Source organism: Rhodnius prolixus, unplaced genomic scaffold (assembly GCF_049639745.1).
Source record: "Rhodnius prolixus isolate KJV_2025 unplaced genomic scaffold, Rpr scaffold_6, whole genome shotgun sequence".
Lineage (NCBI taxonomy): Eukaryota > Metazoa > Arthropoda > Insecta > Hemiptera > Reduviidae > Rhodnius > Rhodnius prolixus.
Window position 1 is genome coordinate 5837613 of NW_027411634.1, and position 22556 is coordinate 5860168.

Here is a 22556-nt window from a genome sequence, read left to right on the forward strand (position 1 = left end):
GTCCTTCAGACAGTGCACTACGTTACTCCAGATAGTACGTTTCACAAATACTATACATTACTGGTCAGGAACCTTTAAAAGGCTCCTATCGAACAAAACAAAAAAAAATCTTTGAAGTCAAGACATCCTGAGAGGAAGTTCAGTGTACTGATTTCTGAGCTACTCTCTTCCCCCAGCTCTTTCTGTTCTTAATTTTGGACTTGCTATCTGAGTCGCTCTATCTCTCAATCTAAAACTAAGTAATCAGTTCAAACTCCCAGAGCTTCTTCGCTTCAGAGCGTGTTTTTGAAGTCTAATGTTCTTTTGTGTGGGTGATCACTGTTACCAAAAAATTTATGACAGAAAAACTTTTCAGTTTGTCAATGTTTTTCTTCCTGAATAAAACCAAATGTTCTCAAACATTTGTGTGAATAATGTAGGGCAAGGTATAGCACAGACTGAAAAATCAATAAATAAAACACAGATACATAGCTAAAACATTATATTTAATGATCATACATAAATATCAAAAGTTAGATTATCAGCATTTAATTAGTTTAATGTAAATTACAAACTAGTCACAAAACTTGTTAGTTTAAGTTCATCTGTCATTTGTGAATATATTTTTATTCACTTGATGAAGACTTCTGGCTGGTTCATGTTTTACAGAATACATCATATAACGTTAGTGCCAATAGAGTGGAAACGCAGTTCTAGATCCAAATTCTGACAATCGTATTCCACTATTTACGAGTTTAACTATCTGCAATAATTCTGTTTCAACAATTTTAGCAATTTTGCAAGATTAGTTAGGATTCAGATTATCTAGTAAGATTTAGGATACGTATGACTGGGTAGTATAGGGAAAAGCTGAAAAACAGAAGTTTATTAGATTTATTTAAAATATTTAATTAGATTTGTTTTAAATAAGCCACAGATTTAGTTATTTAAAATTAATTTAATAGTAAGAATTTGGAAGAGTTAGAAACTAGTGGTGAAAAACAGGTGATAAGTAGTAAATGATAAGGGATGATGGGGCGTGGCAAGAAAAGGTTAAGGAAGGTAACAGTCTGTGAGGAGAGCAAGAGCACATGACGAGCTGCATCGTATGTTGTACGTATGGGTGTTGGGTATTAGTAGCGATAAATTTTTATTTTACAGAAAAAAGGTTAACCTACGAGGATAGGTCTTCCTCTTTAAAGAACTTTTAATTTTCTTAAAAAAAAAAAAAGGGTCCTGACAGAAGAACGTAAGGGAGAGAATAACCGTTTAAACCTTGTGAAAAAGGTATGGAGAGAGCTCGTGCTTTGTGGGTGGTACTGTAAGTCTATTGATAATGATTATAACGAATAGAACTCATTTAATAATCACGCCCAGGAAAATTCTAATTCAGTACTGTTGAATGCAAGTAAAATATTTGAATTTACAAAATAAATTGTACGTAGCTGTATTGTTTGTCCACTATTTATAGCTTTGTTAGAAAGTCAAACTTAAGAGACAACTGTTTGTCTCTCAACTTTCTAGTTACTAGCAAGCCACTCTAATAACCAAATTTATTAATATCACAATAAAACTTTCTTTAGAGGCAATTTGAGAGGAGAAAAACTGACGAAAGGCCGATTCATTCTTAGGAATACTCCCCAAAGACCTTGTATATTTCCTGCACTAAAAAAAAAAAAAGTTCCACGCATATAGTGGGAGAGTGACGACATTGAAGGAACCGGCAAGTTCAGTATTTTATTCCACAGTTTAATAGTAACTATTCACAATGTTTTCGCATGCGAGTTATACATGTTTAAACTATTTTCTTTGGTTTTCAGCCGCTTATGTCTGTCTAAAGTTATTAAATTTCTTTTGGATAGCAGTAAGAGATTATGTACTTCCGGTTTTTAAAAAACCAGTAGATTTTAAGAAGTATGGCCAATGGGCAGGTAAATATTTATTTGTTTCCTTGGAATTTAATTTACAATGAAAGAAAAAAACAAATATTTTAGTTTATTGAAAATATTCAATATCTCCTTGTCAATATTAGGCCAACACTTACTTTTTGACTTTATAAATGATTCATTTATGTTGAATTTACGATCTAGATTTTTCACAAATATAGATTTGAGTAAAAACGAGAGTTTGCTGGTGAAAATTTCTTCAAAGATTCGAAACATTAGATTTCAGCCAAATTATGTGAAGTATTTTATTTTAATAAAAGTCTGTTTATTTTTAATTTCTTTTATCTTTGGAGGATGTAGGGTTTCATTCGAGCAGATTTTGAGTTAAACCAGAAGTGTGTAAATGTTTTGAGGCTCCCGAGCAGGAAAATTTGTTTATTTTTACAAAGGGTATATATTTTTGACGATGGGACGGTTGAGATGGTATATGCGTTAGCAAACTCAATCATCGAAAATAAAGAGTTCAAATTTGTTTTTGGTAAGTACAGGTAGTGTCATTAGAGTAGTGTCGTTAAACTTTGGTCAAAATCGAACTACAAAAAGTGCCACTTTACTTGAATTAATAATTCAGTTTATTGGGAGAATTTTCACGAAAACATTGCCCAACAATGTTTAGAACTATCATAATTACTCCGATACGTTTTACCGGGATCTTTTTGAGAAAAGTGTGAAGTTAGACTCTCCTCTGAGGTGAGATGAGGTGGTTGGTAAACTGAATGGTTCTTACACCTTTATACTATCTGAATTAACTTTGAATTCTTTTCAAAAATTCAAATTTGAATTTTCTCAATGTAAAATGTTTTCTCCAGAAACTTCATACAAGCGCAGTTCTAAGAGAGGATTGAAATTAAGCTCTGCACCAAAAGTTTTTTTTTTTTTTATCAGAATATTGATCTCAGAGAGGTCTAGGGGAGTGTTACGTCACTCTTTCTTTAACAGTTACGTTATAATGAACTTAACGTACACAAATTCCATGTTTCAAGATAATTTAATTACTTAATTAGCAATTTTGTTTTCAATTTCTTATTCACCTGAGAAGTGTACAAACTTTCTTGTCAATAGATTTGAATGTGAATAGTTTGTTATTCATCTTAGTTCCAGTTTGGGTTGAAGACCTTATATTGATCTATTACGGAAAAAATAATTTTAAAAAGTTATTTATTTATTTATCAAAACGATTCAAGATTAAATTGTATTGATTTTATTCATTGCCTCTGTGTTATTGAGTTATAGTGTCAAGGACTTATAACTCGTTTCAACGTACATCTAGGAAAGTGATTTTTGTTATTGAATTGTTTAATTCATAAGATTATCTAAAAATAGGTCATCTATCGTTTTAGTATTTTAATTTTTTGTTGTTTTTCTTTTTTAATCTTAGTTATTTCTGTTGAATAAATTGCTTTAATCTTAACTATTTATACGTTTAGAACGGTAGTGTACAAATTATTTAGTTAGTACTATTTGTTAATAGAAAGTAGAAGTAATTTAGTTGTTTGTTATTTTGTTTAGGTATTTATTTCTAAATTTATTTCCTAGAATTTCACTTTCACTTATGCCTCGAAAAGAATTTTTCATTTTCCCTGTGAAATTCATTTTAAATTATAACCGAGATAAATTATGAGCTAAAAGAGGCTTATTTTTTTATTGTACCGATTCCTTGCAGTTTTAGAAATAGTAACTTTTTTTTTTTTTTACAAGAACCAGGAATTCCCAACAACTCAATTTACGCAAATCATCTCCTCTCTGAGTTCATATCGCAAACCAACTATTTCCACGTAAACGACTAGAAATTTTGACCGTTTCCAATTCCCCGATAACATTTTGTACAAAGTTTGGTCCATCCACTGTGGGATATCTTATGTTGTTGATGTTTTTTGAGCCAATTATGATTTTAAAAAATTAAAAAAGAAGCTGTACTGCTAGTAAGTGTACCTTAGCCTTGGGATGCATGGACTTGTAAGTGCACTTAGGTACAAAATACCTATATTTCCAGTCCATAAAGCTTTAAAGGCGTTGGTGGAGAGGTATGTTTCCTCGTCATCTTGCTCGCTATTGGGTACGAGTAAATGTCTCCAATGGTGGTTCCCCATATACAAGAAGAGGCCGCCACATTGGTCAAAATTTAGTCATTCCAGACTATATACTCTAATAACTAGTCGCTGTTTATGACATAATTAATGTCAAAAATGAAAGGAGAAACTTGGGCGTACAGAGAGTTCTTACTTACCGCCAAAATTCATTTTGGGTAAAAGGGTTGGAATTACACTTTCATTTTAGTAAAATGTTCATTGTATCAGCCGTAAAATATTAAAATTCGATATTTTGAAGGAAATACAATGATGGGATGAGATATTTTTTTTTTTTATATGAGTTGGAATTTTTTTAAATGGTTGTTTTGTTTATGCAAATTACTATTCACACATACAAAAATCCATCAGTTTTGTTTCAATTCTTTTTTTCCTTCGAAACATGATTATATTATAAGGGCTCACGAAAGGGTTGTATTTGAGTTCTCTCTAAACCTTTTTTAGCAGTAGATTTCTTTGTATTTTATTTTCTCAATTACAGTTATCACTGGAAGTACTGATGGTATTGGAAAAGAATTTGCTAAACAACTGGCAAGTAAAGGAATGGACATTTGTCTTATTAGCCGCAATGAAGAGAAATTGAAAAATACTGCCAAGGAAATAGGTAATACAGTAATTGTATTTAAATGAATTAGAGTTAAATATATATTCAGAAATTTTTCCCAGGTAATTTACTGAGGGAATTTACGTCAAATGCATTGATAAGTGTTGAAATTGTTTTTTAAATTAAACTTTTAAATTATAAAACTATAAAATAGTAAATTAAGAAAATTGCGATTCGATCATAGATTTTCTTCTAAGAATAAGAAACACTCTCCTTTAAAAAATATTTTTAAATGACCAAATGGCGTCAACCTTTAAACGTTTTAAATTGTGTTTGTAAAACACTATTCAAAGTTTGAAAAGTAACATTGTAGTTCTTTGCGAGAAAATCTCAAAATACGTCTAAAAAAAAATGTATTAAACATTCTAAATTTTCTGGATTTTAATCATTTTCAATGTAAAAATTCAGTCCTACATTAATTATCGTTAATTCTATACAGCTGGTAATACAATACAATAAACTGTAAAGACATATTAGAGTAAAGCCTAACCACCTCTATCAGATAGAAGTGCCCTTACTTAGAAGTGCCTTTGAAAAAATCGAATTTTTCTGAAAAAATGTTTCAATAAAACTTATAGTTTTACAAATATTCAATTAGCACTCGCAAGTTTTATGAAAATCATAGGAGCTCTTGCAGAGAAAACACTTAAAAACTTCAAAATTGATTAGGTAAAATGGTACTCCCAGTTGCCTGATATTGACCTTGTAGTGGCATCCTCTGGTGGTATTTAAGCGAAATATCTAATTTGAACTGTAAGTGATTTTGTATTTGAGTTACGATTTATACATAAGTACGTATAAATAAATACACATAGATCGATTCTTTGAAAACGGATTATTAGGGTATTTTCGATGAAAACTGCAACTCGATAATCAGTTCGATTACAATAGTTTCTCTTATTTGGTAGAGTATGAGGAATTAAAGGGATTAACATTCCAGTTGGTTTATAATTTAGTTGTTTTACTATTTAGCGGTGAAGGACATTTTCTGTTTCTCTTATTCAAGGTTGAATGGTGTGCCAAAGAATTTATTTTTAACTAGTTAATGAGATAACTATGGTAATTATTAAATCAGAAACAATAGCGAGGCAACAAGATACAGGTTCAAAGTTTTGATTAATCCTTTAAAACATAGATATTACAGGCTGAACAGTAATTTTAATTATTTTGTTACAATAGGAAAAGCCTAAAAAATTTAGGGATACTAAAATCTCTTAAGCTTTTTATCGTAAAAGTATTTAATAAAATAAAAAGAAAACGGTTTTTCTTTTATAAAAGTTTTCCAATTTTTTTTTTCATACAAGTACTTCTTAAAAAAGTTCTTGGCATACTCTGAGCTTTTTTTAAAATCTCTTGGCTATGATTATCTATTCTTTTTTTTTTTTAACTTATGGCGCTTCAGCATCCTAGATCATTCAACATCTGATCTGAGTGCTCGCATATTTTTTTCAATACATTGCTGACCACCGGTCATTGTTCTCTCCGTTATAGAAAAAACAGTGTCCCACAGGGAACTACTAGGAGCTTCTTGGAAGTAGAACATTTGAAAATTTGACAACTGGATTCAAACTCGGGATCTTCGCCAAAAGTAGTTTTTATCTTTTGCAGTAAGAGTTACGATGTGGTAGGTACTAGTAGGGATTAACCTTGTAAAGTATTTTACTTCATACCTTAGTTTTCGCAGTTCCTATTAGTTTTCAATAATAGTGTTTTTGAATAAACGTTTATATATCGACATTTTTCGTAACGTAAGAGTTAAGTTCAATAAAAACTATAGTGAGATTAAAATACAAATTATTATTTAAACCCAAACGTGATATTCTAATATTGATCTCTTCTCCTTTAGTATCAATATCGCATTAAACGAACTGCAAAAGAATTAAATTCATAAATTGTAAATTCACTCTGTTTGATAATTAATAAAAGAAACTGCAGTCCAGCGTTAATTTTAAGTAAACATAGTAATATTTCGTTAATTTGAGCCGTCATCAAAGCGTCTTATTTTCATTTGAGCATTTTTTTTTTCATCTTTAAAGTTTATTTAATTTATGCTGTGGATGATTTTTGCCAAGTAGCACTTATACATTTTCTGACTATTTAGCATCAGAGAACTTATAAGTGCCTTAACAAGATTCTTTTCTGATGTTTCTTTGCCGGAGTGGAAACCATTTTTAGTGTTACTTATTGGATAATATTTACATCTCAATCACAAAAATTAAAAGAAAAAAATAAGAACGATAGGTAAAGGCTTTGAATTAGAGAGAAAGTTGAGCTGTGGAGCAACATGTGTTCCAATTGCTACCTCGGTAGCCGAATTGGGTTACAAGTTGGTATTCTATATGCCCATAACAGAGTGATAGCCTTCGCCTTCTGTACCTGGTTCTTACAGATCCGTCTCTAATCATTGTCAGTAGACTTAACACCTATCTTAGCAGATAGAGTCATTTATACTTGACACAACCTTCTAACGTGGCCAACCTACTTTACATGCTTAAGTAATTGGGCACTATAGCTAGAGTAAGTATTTAAATATATATAAGTCTATAGAAAATTATAATTACCACATTGTTTCAAATAAAATATCTGTCGTCATTGCCACTATGTCTTGTTCCTCAGTTATATTATACATTGACATAGCTGCAAATTCCTTTATATACGTCTAAAGATACTTTATCTAACTTGCACTTAATTTTCTGTGCAGAGGACACTCATGGCGTGAAAACAAAATATATCGTAGCAGATTTCACTAACACCGATGTTTACGACAACATAAGGGAGAATTTGGGTGGAATGGATATTGGCATTCTAGGTGAGTTATTATTGAATATAGAAGTTATTAAATTAAAGGATTTACAAGGATTGAGATCTGGTTTCTGTTCTATTCTTTGCCAAATATTATTCTGTAATTTGAATTTTAGCCTACTGGACTTACTAAAATTAATTTCTGGAAGATATTTTTAATAATCTTTTGATTTCTTAGTTTATCTCAGTAGACTGAAATTATGAACATTTAAAAATCATTGCATCCTAAAAATGTGAAAAATAATGAGATTTTATTCAAAAATTTAATTCATTCAGCATCAACTCAGAAAGAAGTACTTCTAATCGAATTATAATCATGTTATATTTGAAATATATACACAACACATTGTGAAATATATTTATGTATAATGCCTACACTGAAATTAAATTAATTAAGTTTTAAATGATTTCAGTAAACAATGTTGGAATAGTTGCTGAACGGTTTGGACCGTTTTGGGTACAAAGTGAACAATTTATAAGAGATCAGATTAACGTCAATCTACTATCACTGACCATGATGACTTCTATAGTTACGCCATGTATGGTAGCAAAGAAACGTGGTCTCATTTTAAACATGAGCTCGTTACTTGCAGATGTGCCTTTCACAATATTACCATTATATTGTCCTATCAAAGTAAGTAGATACTTGAATGATAAGTAGATTTAAGGATGGAAAAAGTTTTAAAACTAGTTTCTATGACATTAAGTAAAAAAAGCTTTTTCTTGAATGTAAGTCTTGAAACCTCATTCTTTTATTTAAGCGCGGTTGTGTGTCTTCATCAAAAGTTGAATTATGAACCAAACTACGCACTATTGAGTCTCTGAGGTTAGCATAAGTACAAGTGCCGCCTCGTTAACAGATCACAATTCACTAACTTCTTATAATCCAATGCCAGAAATTTTAAAAACCTAATAAATTAATCCATTGTGAGGGAACCGAAGACCGATGGATGATCGCGGCTACGATGTTGGCTGCCCACTTAATACCTAATATTTATGCTGAAGGGATAAAACTAGTGAAAAATATCCAATAAATACTACAAATAGCTAAATTAAACGGAAGAGGATTGAACGAACGTAGAATGAACTTGGTCGACTGTGGGTGCTAAATTAAACGGAAGAGGATTGAACGAACGTAGAATGAACTTGGTCGACTGTGGGTATTTGTAAAAGTCTATCTGAGTGTGGCTCACTCAAAGTTTCACTGCCTCTTTTTGCTAAATAATTTATTATTTCTTAAGTCTACAGAATTTCCTTCTGCAATACACTACACAAAAGTGAATATGAGCTAAGCTAGAGATACTCACAGCGCTATCTCTGGGGTAAACGGCGAATTAATTTTATAACCTAGTGAAATCTAATATCAAACTATTATGGATAAATATATAATCAATTAGTTTCCATTAGTCTGTGGTTATTTTTGTTAATAACTTTAAAATTTATTAGGAATACTTGAATATATTATTTTAGCTTGGTAATTTATCTGTGCCTTTTAATTTACAGATGTTTATGTCAATGTTTGGAACATGCATAAGTCACGAATTAAAGGAGCATAACATCCAGATGACAACCCTAACTCCAGGATTAATTATAACCAAATGCTCTCTTATGTATCCGAAAGTTGTGTCAATGGTCAAAAAGATTTTACCATTTTTTATACTGACCACAGAGAAATTCGTTATTAGTACATTTTACTCTCTTCGATCTAGTACTGATACAACTTGTGGATATTTTGGTTTCTATATTTGTGGTGTAAGTAATTTAGAGTGAACTTAAATCTTAATAGATTGAGCTAGAATAGTTTCACGTTTTACTAAATAATCTTAAACATCAAATATAGTAATGACAGCTGTATTAAATATAAAAAAAAAAACAAACAGCTAAAAACAATTGATTCATTCCAAGTAATTGCTAAATTACATATTATGGATTATATTTCATTCTGTAAGAGTGTGTAATTAATCATCTACGTGAACAGAATATTAATTTTTTTATATTTTTTTCAAATTTCATTACGCTTAATTAGAATTAAGCCAATGAGATTCTGTCGTCGTTTAATTTATTGTACCATATTTTGCAAGCATTTAATAGTAAATTGTGTAATTTTGTAGATAATAAGAATCTTACCAACTTTTCTATTACAAAAAATGGCAAAAATTATCGAAGATTGAAGTACAAATATGAAGAGGATCTAATTGGATTGTCCTAATAACAAATCAAATAATAAAATATGGTTGGTTTGCTTGTAAATATTTAGATCATATTCTTCTTATCTCGCTACATTTCTTATCTTGCATAAATTTACTTTTTCTTTATCTGATTTTACTGCGTATTTAACTTGCCAAGAATGTATATAATGGATAGAGCCAGTCATATTTCTGATTTCGGCTTGTATTAAAATCTATAGTTTCTTTGAAAACCTTGAACACATTATGGTAAACTTTATGATTGAACATTGCAATCTTGAGGTTCCAAGACAGCAGCAGTCTTGTGTTGAGACTTTACTGTAGATTCATTGAACAGTCCCTTAAGGTAGCTTTACCATCTTTCCTACAGCAGTCGCTCAAAGACTCTCTTTGCTGGTTATGGCATTTTCCTGCTCTTGTTTTAGATTATTAATCTCAGGTTCATATTTTTCAATACTTTAAAGAATAACTTTTGATTCTCTCTAAGATCATTTTCCAATTTTTTTCCCCTACTCTCTCATTTACTTTCCTTGCTGCTCGTTATAAGCGTTGTATCTATCTTCAGTTTTTGCCTTAGTTTGCCTGATATTTTTTTCTTCTTCTTCTTAATCTCTAATTTTAAGACTTCGTTCCACAAAGCAGTTTATTTTTTCTTTTGGTGTCTTCCTGCTTTACCCTCAAATTTTGTTTTGCTGATTTCAGTAGTATTTCCAACTCTGTCCAATTCCCTGGTTTAGAAATAGAGATTCTATTCTCTGTTTTCTTTGTGATAAAATTTGGGGAGGGTTAAAAAGTTTTTGTTTAATTCCTCCATTTGGATTTTATTTTATTTTTCTTGTCCAACTTCAGTCCATTGTCACTAAATGGTGATCGCTTCCTACATCGTATCTTCTTCTAAGAAACATCTTTCATTCCTTTAAAGAAATCTCTTTTTGCTTAGAAGTATTTTTTTTAATAGATGTAATTCTTCCTTAATGCTCGGCTTTGTTCTTATGAGTTTCCGTGTATCTCAGTGTAAGTAGGCCGGTAGCCTTTCATTCTATCGAGGGCTCGGGTGGCATTTGACTTACCCAAGAAATCCTGCGCGGTATATTGTGCTGCTCACATTTAATTTTCAGAATTTATACTTCAGAATTCTAAAATTCTTTCTCCGTTATTCATCATTGCCACTTCCCTGTAGTTTGTTGAAAATCTCATTCCAAAAAAAACTTTCAAAAGAAAAAAGAAATACTACAGAATCAAGCGTAGACTGTAAAAAGAAAGTTTGATACGTCATTAAAAAAAAAGTGACTAGACTTTCAAAGGAAATAAGAAAATATGTTTTCTCCTTAATTTTAGGATAAAAAGAGATTATTTCTTAATGACAATAATATTTACTAACAATTTGTTTATCTGTTTTAGGAAAGACTTGGAAAGGTAGGAAAATTTCCAAACGTTTATACTATATCTATTAATTGGTTTTTAATTAAAGAACTTTTTAAAAAGTGTTTTTATTTTCCACAACATTAGGTTAGTGTAATTATATAACTTATTTATAGATAAATTTCGATGTAGGGTTAGCCAGCCACTTTTTTAAGAGTTTTAGCGTCTCGGAAAGGATTTCAGTCTTTTTTTTTCTTTGGTAGTGAAGGTTTGGGATGGTATTTACTCAAGAAATCCTGCTTAAGAGCTCTACTGGGAGCTTTCCTAATTAGTATTGGGCATTACCACGGATTGTAGCGGGATGTAATATCCTCCTGGAAGATATTGAAGGAGTGGTGTCTGACATTAAGGACTGGTTATTCAATTTGCCGGCTCGCTGATCCTTGGGACTCCCCTAGAGAGACTGGGTGGTTACCGAGGTTGGAGGGACGTATACCTTCCCGGTTTCTTAATTTGTGAGACCATTTTTAGAATAAATTAGTAAATTAGAAATGAATAATGGTCTATTCCATCTTAAATTGGTAAAATTGTATCTAAAAAAAAAGAAATATTATATAGGTTGTGGCTGTAAAGTAAATACGACCTATAAGATCTATTGTGGCTCCACAATGAACTAAATTACGATGTTCTTGTGTGTTATGTGAGTTCATTTAACCTACAAAGTTCTACTCTTTACTTTTATGGACACTATTGAGGATGTCAGGGTAAATGTTGTTTTTGCTGTCTTAACTTAATGTTATTTTAGCAGAAATGCTAAAAGTCGAAATTTGGCATGGAATTTTTTTTATATTTAATGTATCTAATTTATAAAATTTCTCTGCAAATTGCATTGCTTAAGTACTTTAACAAAACTATTCAATGGCGTTTAACATTCAATTCAGCAAGAACTTGATAAAAAGTGGCTGGCTAGGAAAATTTGCATTCTCTTTTAGCTGGTCGTACTAAATTCATTAGTTCTTTCCTCCGAAGCTTCCCAACGCGCCACTCGACCTGCAGCTGTGAGTTATGTTCAATAAGTAAAAATTACGTGATAAGTAAATATTTAATGTTGGTGTAGAGCCATCCTTGGAGCCATCTTAGCTCCAGTCAGAGTAAATTTTCTTCTGGGTTGTAGTTGTAAATGAATATATATTTTTATTCCACTTTAATTTCGAAGGTATGGTTTCAATTATGTTGGTCACGCTCTCTTAAAGTATAAACTAATAGAGTGTGATAGAATTCTATTTACTTCTTAAAATTCGTTAATTGATATTTGAGAATTGTGATTCATGATGTATTTACTTATTTAGATAAGCTTTATTTTCGTCAATTTTTATTTTACACCATTCTTTTTGTAGTGAAAAACAAAAACCTGTTTTAAATTTTGTTCCGATGTTTTTACAAGTTTTGCTTGTCAGCTTCAAGGAAATTATAGATTAGTGTAAAAATAAAAGTAAATTAAAATAAAAAAGACATTAAGTTACGGTTTTATTTTTGTCTGCATTTTGAATACTATTGGTGTTCTTCATCGGAACTTATGAAAATGTGATTAATATTACTGTAGATATCATGGAAACAGTAGTAATTTACTAAAGAAATAATAAAAGAATCGCTCTCGAAAAATACACTCTTGATTTTTGCCGATAATGTTGATATTATAATTGGGCGAGTTCGGACGATGCTCCAAGCAAATAATGATTCATTTTCTCATTCTTTTACTTTTTTATTTACATTTTTGAATCGTTTACGTTGTCAGTTTTTATTTTATCCGTTTTATTTTGTGAAATTATTACTATAATACTTTATAAATAATTTAGATTTTATTTTAATTAATCTTTTGAATGATGATTGTTTTATATAAATATATATATTTGTATATTATACGTTTACGCTTTTTGTTCGTTACCAGGAGTGCATATTTTATCTTTTAAAGTATTGAGTTAGATTATTACCGTTGTTGCCTAATTACAAACCGAATTGGTTGCTGTGGCATTGACGCCATAGAATAATGGATACTACATTGAAGATAGAGAAGACATATTGGCAAAGAATACCACAGCGGGCTTTGAACCTGACGGCAGAAATATGATTGCCTGTCAGGCCACTTGTTTTAGAGGAACAACTTTGTTGAATTTATTAGGAGCATTAAAGAAATACGATTTCCTCGTCATTGCGCACATTTGAAATAAGCTCGCAGAATTCAAAGTTTTTTTTTGGAAAAGAATGCGATCACCAAATCTGTGATCGAAACTGACTGTTTCTTGGATGAATTTTGGTTTTGTCTGATTTCATTGTTGAATATGATTTCGGATTTACCCCAGGGTCTTGGTTCTCAGAATAAAATAATATAATGGCGAATTACAAATAGCCTTCCAACATTCTAGATCTGTGTGTGTGTTTTGACACATAATTAAGTTGATCGCAAAAAGAGAGTTCAATACAAGAGTCCTTGTATAACCTTCCCACCTTACTTTGTCTTCCTTCATTCAGATGGTGGGAGGTGACCATTACAAGAGAAGAGGGCTAGCGTATCTGCACACTATACTAACCAACAGATAGTCGTTAATAGACTTTTTGATACCCGACAATGGAGTTAGCGCTTGTTGCTTATACGTGTCTTAACTATTTTATGTGGTTTTCAACAGTTTATCTCAGTATCAAAATCTTAATTTGTCTGTGGACTATAGTAAGAAATTATATTTTTACTTTTTGCCTAAGTTCGATAGATTTCCAAAAATATGGCCAATGGGCAGGTAAATATATAAGTACTTTTTTTAAACATAACATTTTTAAATTATTCTGTATGTTTTTAAATTGAGTTTTGATCGTTCATACGTATTTTAAGGTCCTCCAAATTAAAGAAAAAACATGTTTTTCCCATTACTGTAATTAACAAATTTTTAACTCAATGTTAAACCATTAACAAACATTAATTAAAATTTGTTACTAGTGAATCATTTTGTGTATTTGTTACAAGTACAATAAACAAACCTGCAAACTTTAAATAATAGAAATTTCAAATTTTATATGTCATTCCTGAATTCTAGGGAACCGCGTAGTCAATTTGGTTCTATCTGAAATACTTAATTGCAGTTTGTTTTCGCTTATTATAATTTTCTAGATATTGGCATCAATAATTTGAGAAAATTCAGAATTTGAAGGAACTTATGTGACAGAAGGTGCTAATTTTGTTAAAGGGTTTTTTATTTTATTTTTTAATCTTGCGAGATTTTCTCAAGCTGATAACTAAGACTGAGTACACTATTTATGGTATTAGGGCTTCTTTCTAAATTCAATTTCTCTGCTTTTTATAGTTTTCCCATATGATGTCAGCGAATTAAGTACGTTGTTCGAAAATTTGTTGCTAACGAGCAGCATACCGGCAACATTATTGCACTATCCCTACACCAAAAAAAAATTTTCAGCCATTAAGCTGCCCAATAGAATTTTACTTGTAGAATAAAAAGTAGCGGTTGTGGCCATTATCTAAGTTGTGTGCTTTTCATTGTTTAAGATGGACGTACATCAATTTTCCGGTCCACTTAGCAAACATACTGAGCTACCAACGCATTGTGAAGATGAATCTGGAGATAGTCATGGCTACTTGCTAGTGACCTGCCACTTCTAGGAAGCGTGGTAGGAATCCTGCTGCTGGACTCGCACTGCTTGCTCTCATCTTGGTGGGAATGCCTATTCCCCACTTTTTTGTACTGTATACTATTGAAATGTTGGTCTACTCTTTCCGGTTTCCTTCCTTCGCACATCTGTTGGCTATATACTTTCAACAATGACTAGAAATCCGCCCAGTCTAAGTAAGAACTGGGTAATTCTTCACCATAAAACATCAATTTTAATAAGCTACTTCGCGAGACACTCAGTAGAAGATCCGGTGACTAAGACTCGCCACAAAAAGTCTCATTGTTTATTAGACTTACAGCAATCTGCATAGATTTTATTTTGTAACGTTTTACTTAAGAATTCATTGTATTTAGAATAATTTTATTGTTATTCACAGTGGTGACCGGAAGCACTGATGGAATTGGTAAAGAGTTTGCCAAAAAACTGGCCAGTAAAGGAGTAGACATCTGCCTGATTAGTCGAACTGAAGAAAAACTGAAAACTACAGCTAAGGAAATAGGTATTATTAATGTATACTAAAGTTAACTATATTTCCGTATCGGTCTAGAATACCTTGAGAATATTCCTGATTCTCACAGGACAGATTTTTCGTCTACTTATCCTTGAAATGCCAAAATTTTAGAAAATTAATTTTAACGTTAGTGACTAGAGTTATTTTTTTATGTCTGAGTTACATTGGCAGTTTTTATTAATTGTTTTGGTTGTTAGTAATTTTAGTTTGTCTTATTCCTCATAAGATGGAAGTAGCAAACGTGCAGAGTTTCGATGATGATTTTTTTATTATTAGGTCCTCTAGACTAGATTGTAATATACAGCAGCAAGGTGAGCAGGAAATACCTGACCAAGTTCGCAACATCTTGGTGCTGATTGTACCTTGTTTCTTTTGACCTTGCTTGTACTTTAATCTATCTAGTTCCTTTTTTCCTTTAACCTCTTGGAAATCTTTTACTGCTGATGGCGTATTACTTCGTAGTTCATTAGATAAGTTGAGTAGAATACATTAGTTGAATGAATCAACGCAGACCTTGAGTGCCCAACACGTCACCAGATGTTTCGTCCAATAGTACACAAATTTTTGTTTCTCGCACTTTTCCTCAATTAATGCACTGCATAAATTTTAAAGTCTGATTTTTATTATTATCGGCTTGGTTTGCAATGGCCATTTTAAAACGGGCTTGCTAAATACTATGTAAACACAACTTCGTCCGAATTGTAGACCTTGTATCTCATTAAAATTTCGTTGAATTTTTATTTTTAAAATTTCCACCTACCCAAAATGACACAATTCTTTAAAAATCTCTTTGTTTTCTCTGAGAAATTGAAAAAAAATAACAAAATTTCTGTACGTCTCTCTCAGAATTAATGAATCCTCTGTTTGATATTAAAGTTCATTTCACTTAAAACTGGATGAGCTGTGAGCAAGAAACGAGACACTCTGAAACCTTGGGTATATTTCAGCACCTTTCACGATATTAAGATTTGTTCTGCTCTTGCAGGTAAATTGTTATGATTTTACAAGTTAGTGGAGCCATTACATCCGTGCCACGTTTTATACAGGGCTTTGTTTACTTTATATTTAATAAATTTTCTAAATCGCCTTAACTAAATTTAGATACTGTATGTTTCTGTCTTGCATATTTCTAAATGTATCCTGTTTCTCAGTTTCAATTTAAGAAACCTAACCCAATAATAATATAGAAAATTCATTAGTACACATCAGTTTTGTCCTAAACCTAAGTAGCTTGTAAAAGATCTGCTTTATTAATTTTTGATGATGGATGCCTTGTTTAGGAAGCTAACATAATTTATTATGGTTTTGAAGCTCAAAATTTTGCATGCCTCACTTCTTTTTAGGTGGTCTAAGCTGACTTCTAACTAAAAATGGTTTATTTCTCTTCACAGGAGACACTTATGGCGTAAAAACAAAGTATATCGTTGCAGACTTTACTTACACAGATGTATACGAGAACATAAGGGAGAACTTGGCTGGAATGGATATTGGAATTCTAGGTTAGAATGTTAAAACTCTTTATTATTCAACGAAATTGGAAATGCGATCTAGACATTTACTGCTTCTTATAATAATAAGAATAACATCCGGGCTTGCTGTGGAAAATCAAGTAAGTCCATCACTCCAGTTACTATTAGATTTTAAAATAATCTGTATGACAGTTCCTTCTGGAACCACTCTAGCTCTAACTAATCCTTTTTTTTTATTTACGGTGGTGATCCTCATGGAAATATTCCTGGTCTCCTACATGTTGACTTTCCTTGTCATCCAGATACTATTCTCCATTCTCATGCTGATGATACATATATAGGAGCTCATAAACCCGATCAGTTTTTGCTATATGCATATGCTTTATAAACCTGTATTAACTGTTTACAAGATTGACTAATAAAGGGAGAATGAAGGTCAATTTAAGATAGACCAAAAATATCACCTTCTCCAACTCTTTCTTCGGAGAGGCCTACCATCTACCATGTAACACCAACCAATAATCATGTGTGATACTTACGGCACCGTCTCAAATGGCTTGCAGTGACAAATCCGCGACCTACTTTAAAAGAATGGAAGTTAACTGACTACAAATCTCTATCTAGGCTGCGTACAGTCACTCGAAATGTGGAAAGAAAGAAAAGGTGAAACCTCATTGGACATGTCGTGCGAGGTATGTGATTCAATCAAGCATTCCAACTCCTTCGAATACAATCCTTCCAATCAAAAGTACTTTAAAAAATTATAAATTTTCCATCTTAACCCCTCACTTTGTTCTCAATATCCTTGCACTTCAACTAATAAAAAGAGATTCCAAAATTTCTATCCCAAACAATGATAGTTCCTCATCCAAAGATTTTTCTCCCCCCTCATCATAATATTCCTCTCCAAAAGAGCTCGTTGCTTCGCGTCTAGCATTCTTTAATCCTCACCTTTAGCCAATTCTACACACGTTTCTACTACAATGTGCGACCTCTTCAATGGTTTTGAAAGATTAATTTTTGAGGGTAGACTGTGTGGTGGTACCAATGAAGGCTGTCATCATGAACACCTGATTGTAACAGGTAACAACGGTTATAACCTCAACACTACTTAGTATGTAGAATCCTCCTAGCTTAACGTTTATACAGATTTAGAAAACAAAAGATGCCCTTTATCGTTTAAACGTATTGCAGTGAGATAAGATTGTCTTTTAAAGATCAAGTTTAAATCTTGATTGTAAAAATTTAACTTGCAGTTCACTGACTTCTATTAACTTAATTTCATCTAAAGTAAAAAAAAGATAAATGTATGACTTTGATGAAATGTTCTTTTATTTCAGTAAACAATGTTGGAATAGTTGCCGATAATTTTGCACCATTTTCTGAACGAAGTGAACAACTTATTAGAGATCAGATAAACGTCAACATACTGCCACTTGCATTGATGACTTCCATTGTTACACCTTGTATGATAGAAAAGAAACGTGGACTTATTGTAAACATGGGTTCGTTGATTGCAGAAGTACCCATCCCGCTGTTGACATTGTATTGTTCTACCAAAGTAAGTACATTTTAGTTAACTTAAGATCGTTGTCGTACTATTTCTAATTTATTAAAAAATAGTTTAGCTCCGAAGTATTTATTAAAATTCATTTGGTATTTATTTATTGTTTTATAGTACAATAAATTCAAAAGATGTTTTAGCATCAAATTGAATCTTATCTTTTTAATGCTGCAGTTAAAGTTTAGATAATTCTCTCCTAATCCTAGATTTCTCTACACGCAATTATATTTAGAATTAAATACTGATTCAATGGCTATACTTAAATAGTTATTAGTTAATTTGGAGATTATATTTTTTAATTCAACTTTAAAATAAATCGGGTCTCTTGATAAAGACTTGTCTGAATAGCCAAAATAGATAGTAACTCGTATTTTAATTGAGAAACACAGTTATAAGTAAGATTGCTACCTTTGGATTCAAATTTGTAGAGTAAGTTAAGGAGAATTAGGGGTAATCTATGGGAAGGCATGTTAAGAATTTTTATTGATCAACTTTAGCATAGCTTTAATTATATTATTTAGAGGGTTTAACCCCGCACTCGAGGCGGACAAGGTATGTAGTAAGGACAGGTTTTAGGCAGATTATAGACTCATTTCAAAAACTGAAGTTGAACAGGTTCAATATCATTAGCGTACCTGTAAGCCCAAATTTCTGCTGACTACAACAATGTAGATTGGACTGATGAGCCCAATAATTTTCAACTTGGCAAAATCTGGCAAGCTTTATTAACTAGTATCATGAGACCGTCAAATTCATTTAGTATTTTCTAAATCTGAGATTTTGCTAAAGAATCAAAGGAATTGAACAATCTTCCTTTAACACAAATACTCGTACCTCGTTTGGAAGGCCAGATTTAGCATCTTTCTCCTTTTTATAATTGACTTGAAGGACTAAGTTCAATCAAGAAACTTGGTTTTTCCATCTTTTTTTAAATACATAGAAATGATTAAAGAAGAAATAAGTTTTACCTGATTATTGTTTTCTAAATATGAGTAAATAATGGCAGCTATTAAATATATGTACTTATTTAATATTTTCATTAATAATTCAAGGTTATAGAAAAAATAAAATTAAATGGAATATTTTTTTAATTTATTAAACACGCTTATTTTTATTTTATGTGTATATTTTTATTTTCAGGCTTTTATGTCAATGTTTGGAGCATGTGTGAGTTATGAATTAAAAGAGCATAATATCCAGATGAAAACCTTAACTCCAGGATTTATCATCACGAAATTTTCACTTAAATTTAACAAAATTGTATTATTAATAAAAAAGATAGCACCTTGTTTTGTGTTAAATACAAATAGATTTGTTAATAGTGCGTTTGTTACACTTCGTTCTGGTAGTAGTACAAATTGTGGATATCTTGGTTATCATATATTTGGCGTAAGTAATTTGAAAATTATTTATTGTTAATTATTAAGATATTGCCTTTAGGGTACTTTTTGTTATTGTTCACTCATTTTTACCGATTGTGACTATCTGTTTTAAACCAGAAATCTTTAAATTGATGGGTCTTTGTAAAAAAAAAAAGGTCTGCGTGTATATCTTCACTGGCTTCCGTGATCAGCATAACTTATAAACAGAAAATCGCAAACTGTTCTAGTTTGATATTTCATTTAGGTTAACATTTAGAAACTGCGGTGTTGATAAACAAATATATATCTGCTCGATCAAAATAATTTTACTTGCAATGGTTATCAGAATGTTGAAAGTAGGTGTTTGGTGATGGAGGTATTTATGTAGTATTTATTTATTTTAATTTAAAATAGTAAATAAACAATGTATTTTGGTGCTGGGTTCGATTCCCGGTCTAGGCCTTGGATTTTATTTAATGGTTAATAAAAGAAATTTTGTGACAAGTATTTTTGCTATTCGCTTCCGTCCACGGCAATTTGGTAGTTAGATGTAAAGCCCACCTGAAAAAATAGGTGTTACTTTAATTATGAACATTGAGAGTTTTTCAATTTATTTTTTTTACGTTTTGTTTATCCAAAAAACTGGTTTGACGTTTCGGGCGTCGCAACAATTGCCAATCATTCAATTAATTTATCAGTAATAAATTTTCTTTATTTTGAAAATCTATTATTTATGTATAATGTTAAAAATAATTAGATCATATGAATTTTCAGGCAATTGGAAAATGTATCCCAACTTTTCTACTAGTAATGTTTTCTAAAATGTTACAAAAGTAAAGTATCAGTTTCAAGAGGATTTGAAAATGTGTACCTTAAAACAGTACCTTAAAATAATAGGTGAGCTAGTCTTTATAGAATTCTTCTATAGTAAATAAGCGCACTTTACCTCTTTTTCTTCTTGCCTTTCAGATTTTTCGTTGGATTTAATTTAATCAAATCAATTTGGAGCAATTTATTTATTATTAGACAATAATGCAATACTATAACTTTATTAGCAATAAGCGAGATTTTACAGAATATTCAAAACTAATGTTCCCTGTAGTTGTACTGGTAAAACAGGATGTTTCAAGCAGCAATGTCTAATAGGCGTAATATTTCGTTGCACCAAGTCTTAGAAATTCTCCAACTCTTTAATCATCTAATTATTCCAACAATCTGTGATGTGGGAATAGTTAGCTGGTTGGATGTTTGGCCTCAATAACTACCATGTATATAAATAACATATCTATAGGTACCCTAAGATCTTTCAGGATTACTATTTCTATAAACTGAACTGGAAAGATGATTATATTAAATAGCTTTGAATCGGTCCTGTACAGCCAAAACGCTGCGATGTCTTATCCTATCAATGTAATGCACCGTATTGAAGCGATATGACTGTCGCTTGGCATGGTCCAGGTAAAAACTCGTGGTTAGTTTCCATTGTCGGATCCTCTTGCAGCAACTAGTGTCCATGTTTCATGCTGTCATAAGTAACTACCTTTATAATCCAAAATATACTAGATAGGGGGTTACTCTATCCTCTGGATATGTTTTAGTGGATTTAACTTCATCAGTAATTAATTAAAATGATTTCAAATTTTTGTTGTTGAATTTAATTTTCTACACTCAAATTATTTAGTATTTACTTGTTGTCATGTATTGCATCATTAATTATGCGTTTAGGACATATAATATGTTAGTTGAATCAATTAAGAAGGTCTATCTATCTACTGTATTCTAAATTTACGTAACTCATATCGTTCAAGACTGCTTTTTATAAAGCGATAGTTTCCAATTGAGGAGAATTGATTACATTACTTCTCAAATGTCTCTCAATAAGAAAAATAGTGTCTATCGGTTAAATAGACGTTCATTTTGCCTTCTTATGAAAACTTTGCTATTATATTTTAACATCCCTTATAATTTCACTTCATATCTATATCAAGAAGCTTCAAATATGTTATTATAATATTGTAAAATGCATTGTTGCTTAGTTCCCACCATTTTGCTGGCATGCATTTGTTTAGAATGCATTTGTCGATTATGTAGTATTTGTTTCCTAATTGATTTGTTTGCTTGTTTTAGGCATGGCCAAGGAAAGATGAAATAAAAGACGTATATAACTATATTGCTTTTATTAAATTGTTCTTAATAATTAAAAGATCATTTTCTAAACGTGACTTTTTATACATATTAACGAACTTTGTAGTTTTTGTATTGACATTTGTTAAAATTTGTATTTATTTAATATGATTTAAATATATGTGAAAGTTTGAAAAGTAGGTAAATACATGAATTCCTTCCAATTGTTGTAATAAAAATGCAAACAAGACCAAATCAGACATTTTTATAGAAAGTTAAAGTTAAGGCTGGGCACTATTAAACTACTTGTAATTAAAACTGACCACAGGTTGTGTGGATACTAAGTTACTTCTAAATCTAACGTACATAAGACCAGTTACTTATTGGAAATAAAAGCGTTATACTTGCAAAGAAAAAGAGTGTTAGTGCTATCTAGTGACACTTGGCAAAACTATTAAAGTTGTAGTTCAAGCTTTTGCCGCTAGATAGCATGAGCATGCTCTTTTCGAGTTTATTACCTTGTAAAAGCAAATAACATTCCGTTGAAAATGTAACAGAAACTCCCTATGAACTTTATGACATTATGAGAAACCAATATTTAGTAAATATAAGTTATTTTAGCTTAATTCTGCTAGTATTATATAAATATCACATCAAAATTAAACAAATGAAAATTACTACAACAGTTTTGATCAGAAATATATGCACAATGTATGACAGAATGTGTGATCCATCTCAATCCATTTAACTCAACGTTTATAGAAGTTCCAGGAACAGAAGTGTGTTTGAGTCCGAAATAAAATGGTCAGGTAGATCTAAATAAATAAATGTGAATAAATATAAAACAATTAATCCGGATTTAATGGACATGCGTCTGTACTAT

At 31.1% G+C, this 22556-nt stretch overlaps 2 protein-coding genes across 5 annotated transcripts; both read left to right on the top strand.

Annotated features, from left to right (window-relative positions):
• The first annotated feature begins 1048 nt into the window (after positions 1 to 1048).
• On the top strand, positions 1049 to 9652 carry LOC141461150 (17-beta-hydroxysteroid dehydrogenase type 3-like). Its single transcript, XM_074141911.1, has 7 exons — positions 1049 to 1300; positions 1563 to 1910; positions 4494 to 4616; positions 7318 to 7425; positions 7832 to 8052; positions 8922 to 9170; positions 9530 to 9652. Exons 2-7 carry the CDS (start codon positions 1748 to 1750, stop codon positions 9587 to 9589), a joined length of 924 nt encoding a protein of 307 aa, XP_073998012.1. The 5' UTR covers positions 1049 to 1300; positions 1563 to 1747; the 3' UTR covers positions 9590 to 9652.
• A 1381-nt stretch (positions 9653 to 11033) lies between these two features.
• Positions 11034 to 21873, top strand: LOC141461149 (very-long-chain 3-oxoacyl-CoA reductase-like). Of its 4 annotated transcripts, XM_074141910.1 has the most exons (8): positions 11034 to 13758; positions 14520 to 14817; positions 15021 to 15143; positions 16547 to 16654; positions 17965 to 18185; positions 19329 to 19577; positions 20324 to 20446; positions 21677 to 21873. In XM_074141910.1, exons 2-7 carry the CDS (start codon positions 14793 to 14795, stop codon positions 20384 to 20386), a joined length of 789 nt encoding a protein of 262 aa, XP_073998011.1. In that variant the 5' UTR covers positions 11034 to 13758; positions 14520 to 14792; the 3' UTR covers positions 20387 to 20446; positions 21677 to 21873. The 4 variants fall into 4 exon arrangements, with proteins under 4 accessions (XP_073998011.1, XP_073998008.1, XP_073998009.1 ...); XM_074141907.1 differs by lacking the exon at positions 14520 to 14817; XM_074141908.1 differs by lacking the exons at positions 14520 to 14817; positions 21677 to 21873 and adding an exon at positions 20519 to 20773.
• Positions 21874 to 22556: the final 683 nt, after the last annotated feature.

Excerpts from the sequence above, each read along its gene's own strand:
- LOC141461149 (XM_074141907.1), top strand. The coding sequence starts at position 13,593 with ATGGAGTTAGCGCTTGTTGCTTATACGTGTCTTAACTATTTTATGTGG. Across the intron at positions 18,186-19,328 it reads CATTGTATTGTTCTACCAAA|GCTTTTATGTCAATGTTTGG; the intron begins GTAAGTACATTT and ends TTTTATTTTCAG. Across the intron at positions 19,578-20,323 it reads TTGGTTATCATATATTTGGC|GCAATTGGAAAATGTATCCC; the intron begins GTAAGTAATTTG and ends ATGAATTTTCAG.
- LOC141461150 (XM_074141911.1), top strand. The coding sequence starts at position 1,748 with ATGTTTTCGCATGCGAGTTATACATGTTTAAACTATTTTCTTTGGTTT. Across the intron at positions 4,617-7,317 it reads AAATACTGCCAAGGAAATAG|AGGACACTCATGGCGTGAAA; the intron begins GTAATACAGTAA and ends TTTTCTGTGCAG. Across the intron at positions 9,171-9,529 it reads TTGGTTTCTATATTTGTGGT|ATAATAAGAATCTTACCAAC; the intron begins GTAAGTAATTTA and ends GTAATTTTGTAG.